At 32.6% G+C, this 22253-nt stretch overlaps 2 protein-coding genes across 2 annotated transcripts; one reads left to right on the forward strand and one right to left on the reverse strand.

The window, feature by feature from the left end:
* Positions 1-4959: 4959 nt before the first annotated feature.
* LOC11416150 (probable carboxylesterase 18) lies at positions 4960-6347 on the forward strand. Its single transcript, XM_003619692.4, has one exon. The coding sequence runs from the start codon at positions 5048-5050 to the stop codon at positions 6125-6127; it is 1080 nt and encodes a 359-aa protein (XP_003619740.2). The 5' UTR covers positions 4960-5047; the 3' UTR covers positions 6128-6347.
* A 6815-nt stretch (positions 6348-13162) lies between these two features.
* Positions 13163-14001, reverse strand: LOC11414053 (kunitz-type trypsin inhibitor-like 2 protein). Its single transcript, XM_003619695.4, has one exon. The coding sequence runs from the start codon at positions 13951-13953 to the stop codon at positions 13330-13332; it is 624 nt and encodes a 207-aa protein (XP_003619743.2). The 5' UTR covers positions 13954-14001; the 3' UTR covers positions 13163-13329.
* Between the last annotated feature and the right edge of the window lie 8252 nt (positions 14002-22253).

Below are 22253 nucleotides of genomic sequence, written 5' to 3' on the forward strand. Positions count from 1 at the left end.
GATGTGATGTGAAATTACTAAAATACCCCTAACACATGAGGTGTAAATGAGAGGTGTATAAAAAAGGATGTCTACCTATCTTTTTCCTTTCATAATAATGGTAATAACAAACTTCCTTACTTATATCATCCTATAAATAAACTCAATCTTTCAAGGACGGATATGGCGAGGGTGCACCTCTCTTTTTTGTCGGAGACTCGCATATTTTAAATATGAAGAGTTTGAAGTTCGAACCATAATCTCTGCTTATTATTGTGTTTGTAGTTATCGGTTGAGTTGTGCTTACATGACAGTATTATGTTAGTAATTATTATAAACAACATAATATAAGTTGTTAGAGAGCAATAATTAGTAATAAACAACAAAGGCAAACAAAGTATTTCTTCGAAAAAAAGGCAAACAAAGAATGTTGGCCAACAAAGGAAAAGAAACAAAACCAGGAACACAATTATATATAATTTTTTTTTTTTATATCAACGTCTAAAGATAACCCATGTTTCACCGATAGGTCTGCCACTTGATATGCTTCTCTTAAAACATGATTTCAATCAATGAGTCGGAGTAAATATTTATACGTTCAAGCAAGGTCGGCTCAACAGATTAAGAGGTCTAAAGCAAAAATTTTAATGTGGCCTTTAAAAATATATATTTTTAACAGAATATTTATATAAAATCTATTTTGTTGAGATTAAAATTTGAATTCATGACCAATAGTAATTGAAGCATTTTTTGTAATCAATTAAGTTATGCAAATGCATGTAATTTATCTATGATATAATATACTTATAACCAAATTAATTTTTTAGAGGTCTTTTTTTTCGTCCAAAATTTTGAGGCCTATAGCCCTTGCTTGGGTTGCTTGGCCCTTAAGCCGGCCCTGCGTCCATGCTTTTTCAAAATAACAGTATATCTTATCTTATTGTTGATTATAAGGTTGTCAAAATTAAGATTTTGCTTCCGATCGAAAGGGAATAGCAGAATCGAAAATCATAAAATTGAAATCGAAGGATTTAATTTACTCAACTACTATTGTTGGAATCGAAATATGATATCAAAATAAAAAATCATAAAATCACAATTAAAATTGATTGATTCTACCTACCAAAACAAAATTAATATTAAATATGTGTTATACATATTGCATATAGTCATAAATAACTCAAAATTTCAAGTTCACAAAATACTTATACAAAAATGTGTAAAACTTAGATGCGAGGGAAACTTGCAATTTTATGCAAAGATTTATATCGTGATTATGACAACAATAGTTGATTAATTGAAATCATTTTTTATTATACGTCTCTCTTTTTTTTTCCTTTCAAAATGTCTCTCGTTGTATATCTCCCATATAAACACCTGTAAATAATTTAAATTGAAAAATGAGCAATACTATGCCTATAATTTAATTGTTAGATTCATTTCAAAGCATTCATGAATTCTCTTTCAATACTTAAAAAGGATAGGTAAGTAGTGGACCATCATAACGAGTGGCGAGCCTAAAAATAGGTAGATTTAAATCAATTCAAGGTTCTAGTCAGTTATGAATGTGATTGATCACACCTTCTTTTACTCTCTTTTTCTTTCCCTTAATATATTACACACATGCATGATCTCTCTTCTACTCAACAAAGCAAAAACACACATCCTCACTCTTTCTCCCTTTTCAACTTTAATTAGAGTCATAGCCACCATGGCTTCAGAAACCAAACCACACCTTCCATGGAAGGTGCGCTTCTCTACTTCCATCCTCTCCGCCATAAGCGATATCACCGGTGGTTCCAATGGCACCATTAACTGCCATCTCCTTAGCTTCATTGACTAGAAAATGTCATCCAACCCTAGTTCCAAATCCATCATCGACGTCTCTTCCTCTGAAGTCGTTGTGGACCCCACATGTAACCTTTCGTTTCATCTCTTCATTCCTTCCTCCACCACCAATGCCATAACTATAACTATGATTATTAAAATAAAATAAAAAACAAATGGTTTTAATATGTTTCGTCCCTGTAATTAGGGGTCATTTAAAAATTGGTCTCTGTAATTGTTAATCATAGCAAATTACCCTTGCAAAGTTTAATCATTTAAAATTTCATCCCTCTCCCCGCCTAATCACCGCCACGTCACTAATTTGATGACATGGAACTTCTTTTTAAATTTATAATTTGCAAACATCAACAAAATACAATTGAAGTAGAGAAATCACTTTACTTGCTGATTAGTTCGGGAGTTAAGATCAAAACATGATTTCGGTCGTAACTTCTCAAAGAAAAAAAAAGAGGTTCATGTTAAAACAAACGAGAGAGAATCACCAATATAAACGGTTCAAAAGATGTAATATATGTTTTTTGACATCATTGCAACAATTCTTAATTTCTAATAGGTAAACATGTTTTATCGGCCATCGCTTGAACTCCAACAACACTTTCGTGTTCCCCATCTTTCTAAGATATGAAACAAGTTTTCAGACACTATTTGGGACCAACCACCACACCAGAGTTTTCCAATACTCACTTACCATTCATTTGATTTCATCAAATAACCACACAACTTAAATGAACATTCACATTTTCTTAACCCATTATTGTCTTCTCGCTTCAATTTCTTCTTGGTTCCATGGTACATACCACCCATTTCACACCCCAAGATTAACTTTTGTGGTCTTTGTCCAACACCATGATCGAATTTGTCAATATTTAATGTTAATTTGGTCATTGATGCTTTGATGGACCCAATTATTCAAATCATCTCTAACTTTATATTTCACATTTTTTTTGAAGTATTTTGTTGCATCAACTTCATTATCAACAAGTTTAGTAACGTTGTGCTTAATAAAGTTCTCTTTATAATCAACAGAGACCTCATTATCGTTTGGTTTCACTTCAATGAAAGACTCATCAATGTTTGGTTTCAAATCAAGGGAAGCTTCAACATTGTTTGAATTTGGATCAAGAGGGTGTTCAACAATAATAATAAATATTAAAAAAAAAATTATAAAAAAAAAACTAATAATTTTCAAACATCAACAAAATGCAATTAAAATAGAGGAATCAGTTTGCTCATTGGTTCAGTTGTTAAGATCCAAACTTGGTTCGGGTCGTAACTCTTGTAAAAAAGAGGTTCATGTTCTTTGACGTCAAATGAGTGTATAAATCACTAATCAATCAGATGTGATCGGTTCAAAGGTATAAATCACTCCCTTATCAAATGAGTGTATAAATCACTTTAATTTGACCTTCCATTTTGATCCAAAGAAAAATTTGAACTTTGATGGATGATCAGAATGGAAGGTCTAGTGTAGGGGATAGTACAAAACCGGTGTCTGATATATATGTAAAAGCAGATAGGATTGTAACATCCAAACTTGTGCGACAGAGAGTTACAGTTAGATGTGATCAGTTTGTAACTTTCAAAATGGACATTTTAAGGATTTTGTTTAGGGAAATGTCACATATGAACAATTGAAAAGTCCTATTGAGCAATTTTCTAACATCATCATCATCAAAATCCAAAAACTGTATAAAGAAAAGTCTAAGAAAACAAAACACAATAAGAATGTCACGTTTTTCATTTGTTCACAAAAATAAAACCATAGTAATGGCACAACAAACTTTTCGGTCCTCTTACTTTCTTACATTGCATTGGTGCAATGTGGACAGCTGACCTCATTTGTTTTTTCAATCATATGATTGCTAAATGATTTGAGACTTAATAATAATAAACTCATTTGACAATCATTTTTTGTAGCAATCAACAATTATATGATCGCTAAATGATTTTAGATGACCTCATTTAGCAATTATTTAATGATGATTTGAGACTCTTGATCTTTAGTCTAGTGGGTTCAAACGTTTTAAAGTATTCTCGATTTCAAACCTAACCTTGTAATATTGTCTTTGCAGCTATCACCTGAATTGTGCTTACTTGACACTCTTGCCCTAATAATTATAAACAACATAATACAAGTCTAATTTTTTTTTTTGTATGGCCTGAAGTTTGAACCCCATACATTACATATATTATGCATTGTCCATATCAACTGAGTTAAGCTCAAGATGACATACATCTATATATTATTGAGAGCAATTATAAACAACAAAGGCAAACAAAGCATGTCGGCCAACAAAGGAAAAGAAACAAAACTAGCAACAATGATTTTTTATTTTTTTTAAATCAACATGTAAAGATAACCATGTTTTATCAATAGGTATGCCACTTGATTTGCTTCTCTTAAAACATGATTCCAATAAACCAACAGCGAGATTGTTGATTAATTGAAATCAACGTTACACTAACTCTTTTATTTTTCTTTCAAAAAGTTTCTGGTTGTATATCTCTCATATAAACACGTGTAAATAATTTAAAGGCAAATTCTATGGTACATCCAACCATTTGAGTGTATTGGTACACTAAATCCTTAAATTAATAGTTAAATGAGTGATTTTTTGTAAGAAAAAATTATTTCTATCACCTATAATTATAATAACTAAATCTTATTTACCAAAAACGTCAACGCAATAAAATTTGATTTTTCTGAATACTTATTACTCATAATAGATAATTTTGATTATTTTTTACAATAAAATGTAAAAAAAAATTAGTATGATTTTTATAAAAAATGAAATGATGTTTTTTCTTATAAAATGATATTTTCTAAAATATATATGTCAACAAACACCTATTTTCTTCATAAAAAATGATAGTTAATTTATAAAAATTGTAAGTGAAAGTACCGATATACCGTAATTTGCGGGTGTACCGTAGAAATTCCCTAATTTAAATTGAAAAATTGAGCAATACTATGCCTATAATTTTATTGTTAGATCCATTTCAAAGCATTAATGAATTCTCTTTCAATACTTAAAAAGGATAGGAACGTACATATATTATTGGACCACAACGAGTGGTGAGCCTAAAGTAGATAGATTTAAATCAATTAAAGGTTATTGTCGGTTATCAATGATTTTTGAAGGGACAATTATCGACGTGTTCACATGCACCTTCGTTGATTCTCTTCATGTTTTCTTTCCCTTAATATATTATTACACGCATGCATGATCTATCTTCTACTCAACAAAGCACAAACACACATATCCTCACTTTCATTAGAGTCATAGCCACCATGGCCTTAGAAACCAAACCACGCCTTCCATGGAAGGTGCGCTTCTCTACTTCCATCCTCTCCGCCATTAGCGACATCACCGGTCGTTCCAATGGTACCATTAATCGCCGCCTCCTCAGCTTCATTGACTGGAAAATGCCTCCTAACCCTAATTCCAAATCCATCAACGGCGTCTCTTCATCTGACGTCGTTGTGGATCCCACATGCAATCTTTGGTTTCGTCTTTTCCTTCCTTCCTCCTCCACCACTGCCACCACAAAATCTTTGCCTGTTATCATATTCTTTCATGGTGGTGGCTATGCATATATGTCTCCCTCTTCTATTCCATACCACATGCTTTGTCGCTTATTTTGTCGTTCTTTTCCTGCCATTGTTGTGTCTGTTAATTATGGTCTTTCCCCCGAACATCGTTTTCCATCCCAATACGAGGATGGTTTGAAAATCCTTAAGTTCCTTGATCAAAATGTTGATGTTTTAGGAAAATATGCTGACATCAGCAAATGTTTTTTGGCGGGTGATAGTGCGGGTGGAAACTTGGCCCATCATGTGGCTGCTCGGGTTTCCTTAGAGGATTTTCGGGTTTTGAAGGTTATTGGACTGGTTTCGATCCAACCTTTTTTTGGAGGAGAGGAACGAACTGAGTCTGAGATTCGATTGAAACGGGTACCCATCTGTTCGATGGATAAAACCGATTGGTATTGGAAAATGTTTTTGCCGGATGGGTCAAACCGAGACCATGAAGCGTCTAATGTTTGTGGGCCTAATGCAATGGATATTTCAAATGTGGATTATCCGAATACTCTGGTGTGTGTTGGTGGGTGTGACCCGTTAGTAGATTGGCAAAAGAGGTATTATGAGTGGTTGAGAAAATCTGGAAAAGAAGTGCAACTAATAGAATATCCAAACATGGTTCATGCTTTTTTTTACTTTCCAGATTTGCCTGAGACACTTGACCTTATTTCTAAAGTCAAAGATTTTATGATCAAGCAAATGGTTGCTATGAATTAAGGGGTTAAGCAATTTGGAAAAATATCAATCATCAACTCCTTTTTTTTATGCAATTAACCGTGAAGTTAAATAGTGGTATGTTATAACAAAAAAAGTGTATATTTCTTTGTATCTACGTTTGAAAATAGGATAGCTGTGTTTAAATTTATTTATGGAATTGTTATTGATATTTTGTATTGTTGATGTGAAAGATAATCACCCTTGCAAAAGATTGAACTTAGTTGCCTCAAAGATGATAATATGTCTGATGTGGAGAAATAAACACATTATAGTACATACTTGAATTTGTGTCCTATAACTTAGTAAGACTCCCAGCATAGTGTAAAGGCAAATTCTTCAGTACACTTGAATTTTTTACAATAAAATTCGAGTGTATCGGTACATCAAATCTTTAAATTAATAATTCACTGACTTACTTTGTAAAGAAAAAAGTTTTTTCTATGATTTACAATTATTATAATAACTAAATATCATTTGTTAAAAGTGTCGGCGAAATAAAATATAATTTTTATGAATTTTTATTACTCATAATAGAAAATATTTACTATTTTTTATGACAAAATGTAAAAAATTAGTATGATTTTTTTTATAGAAAATGAAATGATATTTTTTATAAAATGATTGTTTTTAAAATATAAAAGACGATAAATAGTTCTTTATTTCATAAAAATGATTGTTAATTTTTAGATTTAAAAAGCAAGAATACCGATAGACCGTAATTTGCGAGTGTACTTTTAGAAAGTCCTTGTTGTGAACGACACCTATATATTATTACATAACATAATGCAAAACACTCTTCTATTTTTCTGTTTTTCATATAAGTGATGGTCGAATTAAGTAAGTGTATCAAATCGTTTACGAATTGTCGTCTCATATTCCAAACAGTTCACGTTAATTATTTTGAACAATAAAATAATAAGAGTTTAGGGTTTAGAGATTTGCAATTTTTATTTGTTTGAAACAGAACAAGTTACCTATTTTGGTTGCAAAAATGTTAGCGGCAGTTAGGATTCTTTGAATCCCCCTATTCATTTGTTTGAATTAAATAACATTCATGTTGCGTTCAGTTATCTTAAGTGGACTATTTAAGTGATGAGTTCGTTGGGACGTGATAACTTAATCAACTGTTAAGTTGCACATGATCGTCGCACGATGATCCTTACATGCGAGGTCTTACTCTCTCATAGATTTGGTATATCCCTTCGCCTATCGAGTTTCACCAGCTAATCAGACTAAGGTTATACGTGTGCTACGGTGTAGATTTATAAATACTATATGACCAGCCACCTTCGTAACGATTACTAGTTTGGGGACTTACTTACTTAGGGGTGATTGAAACATAAATTAAAGTTGGTGTTCCTAAATTTCCAAAGGTATAATGGCCATGTTCCTAAAGGTTTTCACATCTATGAATCTTAGAAGTACACATCACTCTCTCCCTCTCGGTAGTTCTACAAATAAGAAGCCCTGTCAACGTCTACCATACCAAGGTGCAAGGTGAATGGAGTTACTAGGCGGATTTAAGTCGTGATGTCACTTGTTTCCTTAATTACTAACTAGTTACCTCCTGCTTTCAGCAGATTTTACTCAATATTAGTTATGTCACCTCCTCAGTACTTACTACCAAGGTCTACTCGCTTTCGGTTTCTTTTCGCTAGTTATTAATTAATTACTTCCTAGATAGACAAATATAAATATCAATATTAGGTCCTATCACTACCTAAATGCCTAAACTAGGGTTGCGCTCCAGAGGAGACAAATCTTACACACTACAGTAAAACTAAATAGCGAACAAAAAATAACTTAAGAAAAGACTATAAATTAAATAATTATGCACCAAATAAAACAGAGGTTCATCTTAGAATCCTAACCTTAAAAAGATTCAGTTACCCATGGTAGTTAAAAACAAATTACAAAAGAAAAAAAAAATTCCCTACAAAAACTTGGAGAGGAGAGAGAAACACCTCATGTAAAGCTCATAGTGTGTGTAACACCCTAAACCCTTAAAGCGATAAATCACGCAAATAATATAATCATTCAAAGACTTTAGATGCTACATCTTCAATTAATCCAAAACATGCATAATTAATTTATTTCAAAACTCGCAGCGGACTAACATCATAACATCTCATCATCACATAATAAAACCATGTAAGTAGTCATGTCATATGTACCATAATACATAACCAAATAAAATCTCAAATCTCAACATAATGAGTGACAAATCTCATAAAGACATAAAAAAAAACGACAAAAGACCGACACCCTAATCAAAGTCCTTCAACTAGACTCCAAGCATAAAGGAAATGAGGTAGCTCCAAAGCTAGTCCTCAAGCATACCCACAAGCAAAAGCAAAGCGACTAATCCTGCAAGCCGTCTACCTATACTTCCAAATAGGCTGGCGGTCAACCAAACGACCACTGGGGGTTAGATTATTTTCCACAAATAATATATAATCAAATAGAAGTAAAGGGACATATTCATTTCCAAATGATCAATAAACACTTAATTAAATCATTCACAATGAACTTCCACATCAACAAATATTCATCAAACGTACAAGCATAATCAAGCAATATGTGCAATCTCACCTTTTTCACAACTTTCACAAAATCTCACAAATGCACATAATCATCAATTCACATAGTCAAGTATGACATAACTCACCAATTATCAAGTGAATGCAATGTTCTAGACTCTTCTAAATGCATGTGGTACCAATAGGATTCTATAGATAATTTTACAGTATTAAATCCACACTCACGTAAGAGTACACCTCCAAGGGCTGAGGACAAAGAGACCAAATGATACGATTGAAGCCCTTTTGAATCGAATCAAATGCCTAGAAATACAATATTTTCCACACAAAAGAAGTTTTCCCACACAAAAATAAACTTGATACAAATGACACAATGTGAAACGAAATTTGTTAGGTGCTTTAACATAATTTAATCATTAACTACTATAAATAATAAGCATCATAAAAGAAAAACGAGAATCTAGCCTAATTAAAATCATCCAAACACAAACGTAACACTAAGTGCAACTTCACAAACTACTTTCCAAGTGACCCACCCACCCCACAACACACACACATGGAGATGAATTTGTATTTTAATACTCCTACACATTTTTAATACAATTGGTAAAGTTCATCACTTAATCAAGAAAAAGTTGACGAAAAAATGCACAAAACCCTTTTTTTTTATTTATGAAAAAGGGCCTAAGCCTATGGCACAAACCTTTGATGGACCTCAACTCTTCCACAAAATTTAAGAAAATTGATGGTCATACATATCATAAGGCTGAGACACACGAGTAAAATACGAAATTGTTCCTAGGCAGTTAACTGCCGAGAAATTCAAAAACTGGTTGTAGTTAAATACTGAGATTTTCCTCGGTAGTTAACTATCAAGAAAAATGTTTCATCAGATGAAACAACCACCTGCCCCTCTACACACTATTTCATCATCAACTTCCATACCACTCCCATCTAATCCCCAAATTCAATATTTTTTCATCAAATCATGCTCCAAAATCATTGAAGCATCAAGCATAGGAGGTATCAACACACTTCTGACGTAAAAAAACATGTATTGAGCATTTTAATCAGTTGATTTTTAGCCTTTTTTTTTAGTTTTTTACGTGAGTTTATGATGAGTCATATATTATCCATTTTTATATGTTATTTAGTTTAGTTTTAATTAGATTTAAGTTTATTTTATATTAGTATTATTTCCTTTTTGAGATAGTTTACTACAAATTGCATTTTATTATATTTCAGGAACGAATATTGGATGGATTGAGTCTTGGAGCAAAAGAAAGGGATTTGGAGCTGATTCGGTACGAAAATACGAAGATTTGGAGACAAAATATGTTTCCCCAAAGTCAGAAGCTTGGCACGGCCGTGCCACCCTCCATAATCGCTTTTGCTGCTTTTGCTTAGATTTTAAGCTGCTCTGTTTTAGTTTACTTGTGGAACATTCTAGTGATTGCTTAGATTTTAAGTCGAATGTAAACTATAAATAAAGTAGCTAGCCATCACAAATATTCATCTTTTGTTCTCTGAAATAATAAGTGACAATTGTTTCTTTGAATAAAAGTTCACCTTTACTTTCTTGTTATTTACTTTTATGTTTTCTCTCTTCTTCTCTATGTCTACAATGAACGTTAGTGAGTAGACTTCTTCTTGTCTTGGGATTGTTGGATAAGTCTAAATGACATAATCCTAATCAAACCAAGCTCTAAGCCTTAATCTTATGTAACCCTAATTTCTTATATATATATTCACCGCTTTAACATGGATCAACCATTATCAAACTTTGGAAACGAAAGTGGAGGGTTTGATAATTGTTTATCCATCATCTCAAATATCAATTCATAAAACGAAAGTGGAGCTTTGATATTCGAACAAGTGAATTTAGACAAGGATTTCAAAGGCAGTGAAATAGTCTTTGAAATATTTGAGACATATAGTTTTGATCTTCAAGGGAACTAATAATGATCAAGTCAGCGAAATAGACTTGGTTGTTAGAGGAACCAAAATCTAATAGTAATCAAGTTAGCGAAATAGACTTGGTTGCTAGAGGAACAAAAGAGAAACTGTCTTGAGAAATTAGGTCTAACATAAAGTTATAAGCTTATAGTTTGGTTTGTGAAGGACTTGTCATTTAGATGAACCAATAATCCAAGGCTTTTATCTTTTCATTTATTATTTGCTTTTAATTAAAAACCCAAACCTTTCTACCTTATAAATCTCCAGTCTAATCATTATCTAAAGTTAATTGAATTCATAACTCCCTGTCGGAACGATACTCTATTTTTACTACTTCGGTAAGACCGTGCACTTGCGGTTTTATCCCATCAGTTTACATTCTCACTGTCATGGGAATCCTCGGAAGTTTAGTGCCGAGTTATGGGATCTTTTGCAGTTAACTGCCAAAGTAAATTTCGGTAGTTAACTGCCGAGAAATACCTGTGAAAATTTTCTCAAAACGTTTGGAAAGGCAGCTACTGTCATTTTTTCCAATTTTTTTTTTGTTTTAATTCATTATGGCATTGATGTTTATGCATTAGTTAGTTGTTAATTCATATTTTTGTGTTGTTAAATTATAGTAATGGTAGAGAACGCGGAAGATGTTCCAGGAGAGACAAAATCAAATTTTGTCGCACCGCCTAAGGTTGAAACCAAACCAAACATTGATGGAGCTTCCGTCCATGTTGAAGCTTCTAAATATGTTGACTCCCGTGGAAAGATAGAGAAGAATTGCTTGAGTGGGCACGTCGTCAAGCAAATAAGGTGGGATTTACAATTGTTACACAAAGATCAAGCTTGATCAATCCAATGTTGCGCCTAGTGTGTGAAAGGAGTGGAGCTCACAAAGTGCCGGAAAAAAAAAAAAAAAACCGAAGCATGCGACAACGGACTCAAGAAAATGTGGGTGCTTGTCCATGGTTAGTGGATATCTTAGTAGGAAAACAAATGAATGGGGATTGAAAATTCTTAATGCAGTTCACAACCATGCGATGGAGTCGGCTTTAGAAGGACACATTCTTGTCGGTAGATTAAAGGAGGACGACAAGAAAATTATACGTGACTTGACCAAGAGCATAAGATGCTTCCAAGAAATATTTTGATAAATTTGAAAAACAAAAGACCACATTGCATGACAAATATCAAGTAAGTGTAAAATAAACGTCAACAAATATGGAAGGCAAATAGAGGTGACAAATTTATTAGGGCAAATCTTACCGTAGTGTGTAAGATTTGTCGCTACATAAACTGTGAAATGATTCCTTCTCATTTTGCCTTACATAAACTATGAGATTAAGCCTAAAAATAGTATCATCATATTTTTATTGGGGCAAATTTTTATGGCACACATTGAGCCAAGTTGGCTTATCCTATTATGATAATCATGTTTTAAGCATTTTGAGCCTTAATCTCATATGACATGCAAAGGAGGAAAATAGTGGTTCATTTTTTTCTTGTTTTATTTCCATTTTCATTTGTCTTTTTTTTTTTGGTGGTCGAGGATTTATCCCTTCTAATTGAGTTAAACTCACGTGAATTTATTTTCATTTGACTATCTCTCTTGTTGGCGGGGATTGTTGCTTTATAAGAATAAAAAGGTTGGGAGGAGAATCTCTGACTCCAATTTTTCTATTAGATTTCTTGACAGATTAGGTCTAGCTTAGTTCCTAAATGTCTCCCACCTTAATCTAAACATGATTAATTACAACCAAAAAGACCTCTTATAGTGTGAGTTATTTGGAACTTTATATTATTGTAAAGTTTATATGATTGATATCTAGCTTATAGGTATTGTTAATTCGTGAATACCAAGAAGTAACGGATATTAGACGATGTGATTCATTATTTATTTTTTTACTTTATTTTACTTGTGCATAAGTGTCTAAACATTTTTTATTTGTTTTGTGGACACAACACAAGAATTAATGGATGAAAAAGTTATTGACATGCTCAGCAAAATTTGGCATGGTATTGGGGTTGGGTGGGGACGGGTTTTATCTTCTCCGTTCTCATATTCTACTCTCATATACTTATCCGTTACTCTATCCATATCCAATAGGGATTAGCAATCAAATCGCTTTTTTGTCCCCGACGAGTTCTGTTATCCCCGACCCGTCCTCATCTCTGCAGTAGATAATGTTTTTCAATAAAAATTAAAAGTATTTTTCAGCCCCAAGCGCAATTTTATAATGCATTATCCAACAAAGAGATGATGATGATTAATGGCTATGGTGATTGAGAAGAGAGAGGCTGAGAGTGTGAGCTATGGAACGAGAAAAGAGAGAACTACGATAAGTGAGTGTCATCTTAAAGACTAAGACTCTGACTATGTAAAATTGGAAAACCATCAAGTAAATTTTTTATAATTATTTAGTAGATTGTAAAATGTTATTGACATGCTTAGCAAAATGTATGTACTTGAGGAAATTTATTGTAATGATTATACGAAAACGAAAAGGAATCATTTCATAGTTTAGTGTAATGAAAATTAAAGAAATTATTTTCTAATAAACAGAAGCAAATTTTATTTATTTTAGAGGGGCAAGCAAAAGACATGTTTATTCCCAGTACACTCTTTATAGGTAGCTAATAACATGCACAACCTTTATAGAGCAACTATTACATTATTTGATACTAGATTGGAGATTTATTTCAAACTAAAGATCTTCAATTTCCCATGGCATCAACAAATACAACTTCATAGGGATCATTATTAGCCAGGACCAGAAGTCTTCCAGTAAAGTCATCATGCCTCCCAATATCATAACAAGCACCAGGTGGGGCAGTGATATCTGGACAGAACACAAGCTTGTATCCAAAACCATGTTTCTGAATTTTAAAGAAACCATTTATGATATGCTTACCTTCATTATCTTCAGTACCACCAATACCAACCCATGGTCCAGTTAATTTGTTAAAATCATCAACCAACACCCACTTGGAGGATTCAGCACAGTCGGGCTTTGTTGTAAATGCGATATCAAGTGCTGTGTTTGTTGAGATTATATCATGGCCTGCTTCTAGCCTGGTAAACTTTACAGGCAGACCATTGACAACCTCAGAATAATCTTGAAGTACAGTAAGTGGACATTTTGAGTTTTTTGTCTTACCAAGCCTCAATCCACCACCAGCTGCTCCAAAGATTGATGGCATAATATAGAATGTGCCACCAGGAAAAATGGGGTTTCCATTTGTGTCAAAAACTTGTTCAGAAACTTGTGCAAAAGCTAATGAAAAGCAGATGGTTAATGCAAAGAGGATCAAAGAAAGAGTAAGGAATGTAGGCTTCATTGTTTTCAATGGATCAATCAATGTTTGATATAAATTTGATTGTGTTTGTTTTGCAATTGGTGCATGGCTCAACCCTCTATTTATAGACTTGTTGTAAGAGTAGCTTCGGCATTAATTTGAATAAGAAATTGTCCATCCTTATCTGCATTTTGATATAAATAGTATATATGAATGTTAAAATCATCACATGCAAAATATAATAAACTAATGGTCCAATTTTGCAGCCTTGGAGGTTTTTTTTATCCCATGCATGCATACAACATGGTGTGGAAGCATACTTAATTAATTTTGATGAAAGTGACAAGAAGCATACTTAAATTATATTATATATTTCTATTTATCAAAATATATGATTTTTCTGCTGTTTGTGTAATTTACCACAGTTTAAGATTTTTTTCGTTGAGAGAAACATGATTTAAGGTTTGCTATATATCGCCGAGTTTGAATGAAAATTAGGAGAGCCGAGTTTGCATGAAAATTGGGGTATTATGTTTTTAAACGTATTAAATAAGTGTACAACAACTTGTAAAAAAAAAAGTCTAGAGAAACAATAGATATATACAAACGATGACACAACATGATAGGAACGAAAAGCTCATCAGTGAGGAGAAATATTAGGGATTGCTGCATTTTAGAGTGAATTTGATAGGTTAAATTGATGCGTGGAATTTGTTAGGTTAAATTGTTGCTAACCTAATGCAGCATTTAAGAGGGAAATTATTAGGTTAAGTTGATGCAGACCAAATAAAATTAATAAATAAGGATATGATATTCTTTTGTTGTCTGTGTAATTTACCACGGTTTAGGGTTTCCTATATATAGCCGAGTTGGAAATTAGGGTATTCTGTTTGTAAATGTATTAAATAAGTGTACAACAACTTGTCAAAAAAAAGTCTAGAGAAACAATAGATATATACAAACGATGACACAACATGATAGGAATGAAAAGCTCATCAGTGAGGAGAAATATTAGGGATTGCTGCATTTTAGAGGGAATTTGATAGGTTAAATTGGTGCGCTACATTTTAGATGGAATTTGTTAGGCTAAATTGCTGCTAACTTAATGCAGCATTTTAGAGGGAAATTATTAGGTTAAGTTGCTGCAGACCTAATAAAATTAATAAATAAGGATACTATCCTTTGATCATGTTATAAAAAAAATATATAGATAATCACATGCAAGAAAATAATAAATTTTAGATTCCAAGGGTCCTTCATGGTTACCCACACGATGGTTTCTCAAATTTGCTGCCATGGAGGTTTTTTTTTATCCCTTGCATGCATACAGCATGGTGTGGAAGCATACTTAATTAATTTTGATGAAAGTGAAAAAGAGGCATCTGATCTGAGATATAGTTTCTAACCCAATCCAATTACACATGCTATACTTGCAGGGCACTCAGAAATTGTCCTTAAGTATTCTTTTTTTATTTTGATTGTTTTTTCTTTAAAAATATTACCTCAGTCTCAAAATAATGCATATTCTATTTTTCCTTTCTATTATGTAGTAGCGTTAAGACGGGCATGCTTTGCTTTTCTAGTGCGTTTAATTGTATGTTTATTTTATGGTGACAACTAGGATACTCATGAAAGAATAGTAGGTAATTTACCTCAACCAATACACATTAGTCACATAAGCACATTTTTAAGTGGTATCCATGAACTATCTTGACCCTACCAACAAATTGCTCATTTTCATTGGTTGGTGGGTAAATTACCCACCATTCTTCAAAGGTAATCTAGAAAAAACTTTATTGTATTGTATTTAGTTATAAATTAAAATATATCATAATCAAATAAAGATTTAGCTTATAATGTTCCCACTTCTTATTATAATTAGATTTAACTGATTTTCTTAATTTTAAATAAAAAAATATTATACAAAACATAAAAAGGGTAATAGTAATTTTTTCCCTAAACGTGTAACGAATACCCACAATAGTCCTTCAATGTATCAAAATTTGAAAGTAATCCCTGATTGTTGATGGAAGAAATTGGCAACTGTGTCAAATCGTAACAATTAAAAAAGTAGTAAGTTTATTGTTCTCCAAAGAAGAGGGTAGAAAACTTTAGATTTCAAACTTGAATTTCATTAACATAATTATGAAATAAGTAATTGGTATGTCAAAAATAGATAAACAATTTCGGATTATCAATCCTACTTTTCATCTCCTGATCAATTTTCAAGATTACTAATGCGGATTTTCAATTGAAAAAACATATTAAGAACAAACAAGTACAAATTTAAATCGGATACAAGAAAAACTTATTTGAATAAAAACTTTATTAATTGAATCCAACGTGTTCATCTTATAACCCTAATCAAAGAGGTTTAAATGCTCATGGCAACAAAAAAAAATACCATATAGAGAACACGAGGAGGATGGAGATCCTGCCTTGGAACTCTGATGATTGACCCTTGCCTAGAATCACTAGCTTTTTGAATGAATAATAATGTGCCTCGGCTTATTATTGATAAAAAATCAAATAGAGAAAAAGATAAGACGAGAGAGAATAAGAACATAAAGTAAATATAAGATATAAATTTGTTCAAAAGTTGTCATTTCTCAATTAATACGTGTGGCCTCGTCTTCTTTTTTGTACACAAGCTTGAGTCTTGTTCACTATCTCCAGACTCTTATCCACTCATTTCTTAGCTTTCTTTTGTAAATTACCAATCAAAGAAAGTTAACACCAGAACAACAACAACAAATCATCATGGCCTTAACCAACAAACCCCTCCTTCCATGTTTAGTTCGCTTATTTACGTCTATCATCTCTTTCGTCATATCCGCCTCTCGCCGCTCCAATAGCACTAGGCATGGCAATGGGGCGGGGTGGGGACGGGTTTTACCTTCCCGTCCCCATACCCGATTCTCATATACTTACTCGTTACCCTACCCATATCCAACGGTGATGAGAAATTGAATCACATCGCCGTCTCCGACGGGTTCGGGTATCCCCGCCCCATCCTCGTCTCCGCATTGAATATTTTTTTAATAAAAAATAGAAGTTTTTTTGCATCCCCAAGAGCAACTTTGTAATACTTATTCAACAATAAGCTGACTTTCACATTTGTTAGACAAAATTATTTAGTTGATCCTTTAAATATCAATGGTAGTTTTTATTAACATGACAATTATCAAACAAAATAACATAACATATCAACATAAAATAATTTTTTACATTTGGGACGGGTTTGGGCATGGGTTCGGGGTGGGTACCTATATACCCGTTACCCGTCCCATATCCGTGTTTTGAGATCGGGGAAAATCCATACCCATACCCAAACCCAAACCCAATCAAAACGGGGAAAACCTGTCAAATTGAATTTGGTTCGGACGGGTAACCATGGGTATGAGTTTTGTTGTCATGCCTAAATAGCACCATCAACTGCCGCCTTCTCAACTTCTTTGATAGGAAAATACCTCCTAATTCCAACTTTGTTGAAGGAGTATCTTCTCATGATGTCATTGTGGACCCCCACAGACAATCTCTGGTCTCGCCTATTTATCCCCTCTTTAGATTGGGTAACACTTCGGTGACTTTGGTGGCTTTGTCTTTATTTCTCTCCTAACCAATAATTCTCTGTCATCAAAATAATTTATTTTAATCATTCATCTATCATTTTCTCTCATCTAAAATACTCTAAATTGTCACAAAAGTCACCAAAATACAAAGTCACTCAAGTATTTCTCCTTTAGACTCTATCGCCAACACATCTCTCCCCATCTTTGTATTTTTTCATGGTGGTAGCTTTGCATTCATGAGTTTATCTTCTACCTAATAAGATGATATTTGTCACTCATTTTCTCGTTCATTTCCCGTAATTATTGTATTGGTTGGTCTCCGTCTTGCCCCTGAACATCGTTTTCCATCCCAATATAATGATGGTTTGAAAATCCTTAAAATTCTTAACTTGTAATCTCATTTCTAGAGTGAAAAGTGCTCGTGAATGTGGAAATTGTTCTACATTAGATAATGAAGCTCTTAACTTGTAAGTTCCTTATGCAATAGCATCATACGATGATGATGTTAGTGTCTCAAAGTTGATGTGCTTAGCTTAAAAAATTTGGTCAAAGCTTCCCACATCTGTAATGCACAATTAAACCAACAAAACCACACATCAATTCTTCCAAAAATGCACAATTTTGCTACTATTTAATGAACACCAAAGAATACACACATGACCAATTAGAAGTACACCTTCTACGACATATCACATATGTCTAAAACACTGACTCTTTGAAAGAGTTGAACCTTACAATAAATAGGAATCCAATGCCCAATTATTAATTAATTTCAATTATGTAATGGAATAACCTTAAATTCACAATTTCTTTATTTAGAGTTTTCATCGTTCTTGCTTTTATATTCGAAATCAATGTCCACTATTTCAAATATTATTGTTTTTTAAAAAACCACAATATTTCAAATATAATTTTTTTGAAATATTACTGGAAGGTCACGTTCTGTTTCTTTCACTTGTGGGAGATAAAAGATATCATATATGTCTAGTGTATGTCCAGTGAAGGAAGATGAGGGATAAATAAAATTAAATATCTCTCCTGTCAAAAACTTAAAATATATGTCTCGTTAGATGTAATCTTGATTAATATGATTGAGATCTCACTATTAAATATATTTCTCATTAGATGTAATCTTAATTAATGATTGAGATCTCACTATTAAAAATAAAATTAAATAAAATATCTAAAGGACTAAAAAGGAAAAGTTTTAATAGAAAAATTACTCTAAAAATATTTGTTGAGATATTCTCTCTAAAAATTAAAATTAAAATGAAAAGAGAGTCATCCCAAAATTAAATTATATTAAATATAAAACTAAACTAAATAAATAAAAGTACACCTCACTAGTTTTTTTTGGGTCATGCTAACCGGTGCCAAGCGGCACTGTTTAAGGGTACCAAAAAAGGAAGTTATTATCATAAAAGAAAACTTTTTTTTGACTTTTTATAAATTAATTACATAAATTCAATGCATGAATTTATATACTATATAATTTCTTTTTTAGTATCCTTAATCAGTGTGCAATATTTCTCTTTTTTATACAAAACTAAAAAACAAGGAATGGAAAACTAATTTATTTTCTTACTATCAAACTCCCATGCTAGTAAAGTCGGTGGAAGATAAAAATACATGAATATGACAAGATAAGTCACTAAAATATGTATGCTTCAGGATCTGGAACGTTGAGGTTCAAATCATTGATTGAAATTGTAATTGACTGAAGTCGATATTTCAATATGAATTAAATGAACACCGTGATAAGACGTGAAATCAAACGCCACACAACACAACAAACAACACAACGTCGCACTTAAACGACGAAAGAACTTGATATATGTGAAAACCACTTATTTAAGTTGAAAGAAAGGGGGGAAAAGATGTAGAGGGCTGATTTTATGTAAAAAAAAATGACCTAAAACCACTCCTCCTTGATGAATGAAGAAGAAATAAAGCTTGGAGAAAAGTTGGAGTTTCGCCCATTAAAAAATTAGAGGCTGTTTCTATTTTGTTTTATTATTAATAGAAAAAAGAAGGTATCACCAAAAATGTAGAGGGAAAATTGCATGCCATGAAACAATTTTTGCCTACGGATTACACAAATGCTTTTAGAAACGTTATAAAATGTGGCATTCTATTTAATCAAACCATGGCCAAAAGTTGATTACGCCGCGCTTTTATAGATGCAGCGTATTCATAAAAGAAAAGCCGCGGTTTTTAGTTGTGGCTGGAATAGAAACAACCAAAATCCGTTGCCTAAAGGGATAGGCAACGACAACACTCTTACCACGGTTGTAGAATCGTGGATATATCTAAATTCCCAACGGTTTTCAACTGATTAACAGAAAAAGTATAAAAACCCGTCAACAAGTAAAAATTTGTGGCCTATTAACCCTTAGCCTACGGTTATTCAGCAGTGGGCTAAAGGTTTGTTGCCTAAAGTCAAACTGAGTCGAAGATCCGATTCAAATGGGTCCCGGTTGTTTTAATGGATAAAACCGATTGGTATTGGAAGATGTTTCTGGATGGATCAAATCGGGACCATGAAGCGGTTAATGTTAATGGGCCTAAGGCATTGGATATTCTGAATGTGGATTACCCGAAGAGTCTATTGTTTTTTGGTGGGTTTGATTCATTAGTAAATCTGGAGAGGAAGTGGAATTAATCCAATATTCAAACATGATTCATGGTTTTTATTATTTTCTAGATTTGTCATAAACTTCTCAGTTTATTTCTAAAGTCAAGGACTTCATAACTAACACTACAACAAATAAGATGTAATGCAACGCCACTTTAAAATGGTTGCCATAAAACCGTTTTCTAATAGGACAACAACAACACAATATTAATGGGTGGTAGTAGTTAAATTCAATAATAATACAACAACAGTTATAATATTATTAAAACTGTTACGCCTAAAAAAAAAAAAATATTAATACTCTTTAATTATTTTGACTTTTCAGAGAGATAGAATCAGGTTTTTCATTTTACACTACCCTCTCTCTCAGGACAACAACAACACGCTTCTTACCCACTCACACCAAATCACTTCTCAAAATCACATAATCTCATAATCGCTTCTCTCATAATCACTTCTCACAATCATTCTTCACTTCTCACAATCTCATCTCAGAATCACTTCTCACTTCTCATAGAATCACTTCTCACAATCGATTACTCACTTCATCTCAGAATCACATCTCATAATCGATTCTTCACTTCTCACAATCTCATAATCACTTCTCACTTCTCTTCACGAATTTGCGGTATGTAGTTCCTTTGCGTTTTTATTTTGCTCTAATTTGATATTTCTAGGTTAAGTTGATACTGATTTGATGCAATTGACATTTTTTAGGTTAAGATGATTCTGATTTGATTTTAAGTTGATTCTACTTGTATTTTGTGGATTAGTAGAAAATGATATGAAATCGAACGAGACTTGTAATAATTCTGAACTGATTTCATGTTGTTTTTGTTTGTTTTGTTGGTTTATTTGCGCTTATGGAATCTCACGCGCTTCTGATTTCACCGCTCATCAGATCTGCTTCATCGCAATCACTCTTACATCTTCATCAGAATCGCTCTTCATCACAATCGCTGATTTGATGAGGTAATGTGATGTTTAAGTTCAGCTGATTAGATACTTAATAGAAAATGAGAATAAGAATTTTGATGTTTTAGTTTGGTTTGTTAATCTGAAATAAAAATGAGAATAAGCTAATTTGTAGCTTAATCTAAATGAGTTATTTGAAATGAGAATCACTTTATTTTTTGTTGACATGTGAATTAATAGAATATGATATGAAATAAGAATAAGAACTGTGATGTTTAACTTTTGTTGGTTAATTTGGAATGAAAATGAGAATAAGATATGAAATAACAATAAGAATTCTGATTTTAAGTTTTGCTAAATTAGATTAGATTTTTGGACTAATTTCAATTATTTTTTTCCGTATTTGTTGTTGGTTAATTTGTGGATGATTTATCTGCCGATTCTTCGATGAGCATTTGAGTTGACTTTCTGTATCTCTCGAATCAGGTTTGTGCACTCTATTGTCGTTTATTAAGTATCCCATGTTGCTGGATTTTGATTAGTTTGGTTACCATAAAAATGTTGTTGAATGTTTTTATTTGATTGGATTTGTTCATGTTTATTAATCTGATTTGATATTTTTGTTGACATTAGAATTAGTAGAAAATGATATGAAATCTACTAACTACTCTAGAAAAAAAAAGTTCCCATTTTTTTTCATTTTTGCCCTTAAAGGGTATTGAGGTCATTTCCAATTTAGTGAGGATGTCTGTTGACAGATCATCACTCCTTCCACTATATATATGGAGTTAAGCATTCAATTTCTCAGTCCCTCTCATTTCTATACTTTCTGTACGGTTACTATATTTCTCGTCGCTCTCTCCGGTACGTTCATTTCTCAGGTTCGGTTCCGTTTTTTTTTATCACCATCATCATCATCGCTTTTTTCCTTTCCTTTTTCGGCTTGCATGACTGTTTTTGTTGTCTCTATGGTTTCAGTTGTGTTGTTTTTGTTGTTGTTTTACCTCTTTTATTCATGTTGGTTGATTCAGTGTTTGTTTGGTCTGTATGTTGTGTTTGTTTTGATTGATTGAGAGATTTTAGGTTAATTTTGGTCTGAGTTGTTCCTATTTTTGTGCATGCATGTTCCTTCTTTCTGTTGTTTTTGGTGTTTCTTTGCCTCTTTTATTCACGTAGCTTGGTTGATTGAGAATTTGCTTGGTTTGTATGTTGTGTCTGTT

The sequence above is a fragment of the Medicago truncatula genome, chromosome 6, assembly GCF_003473485.1.
Source record: "Medicago truncatula cultivar Jemalong A17 chromosome 6, MtrunA17r5.0-ANR, whole genome shotgun sequence".
Classification (NCBI taxonomy): Eukaryota; Viridiplantae; Streptophyta; class Magnoliopsida; order Fabales; family Fabaceae; genus Medicago; species Medicago truncatula.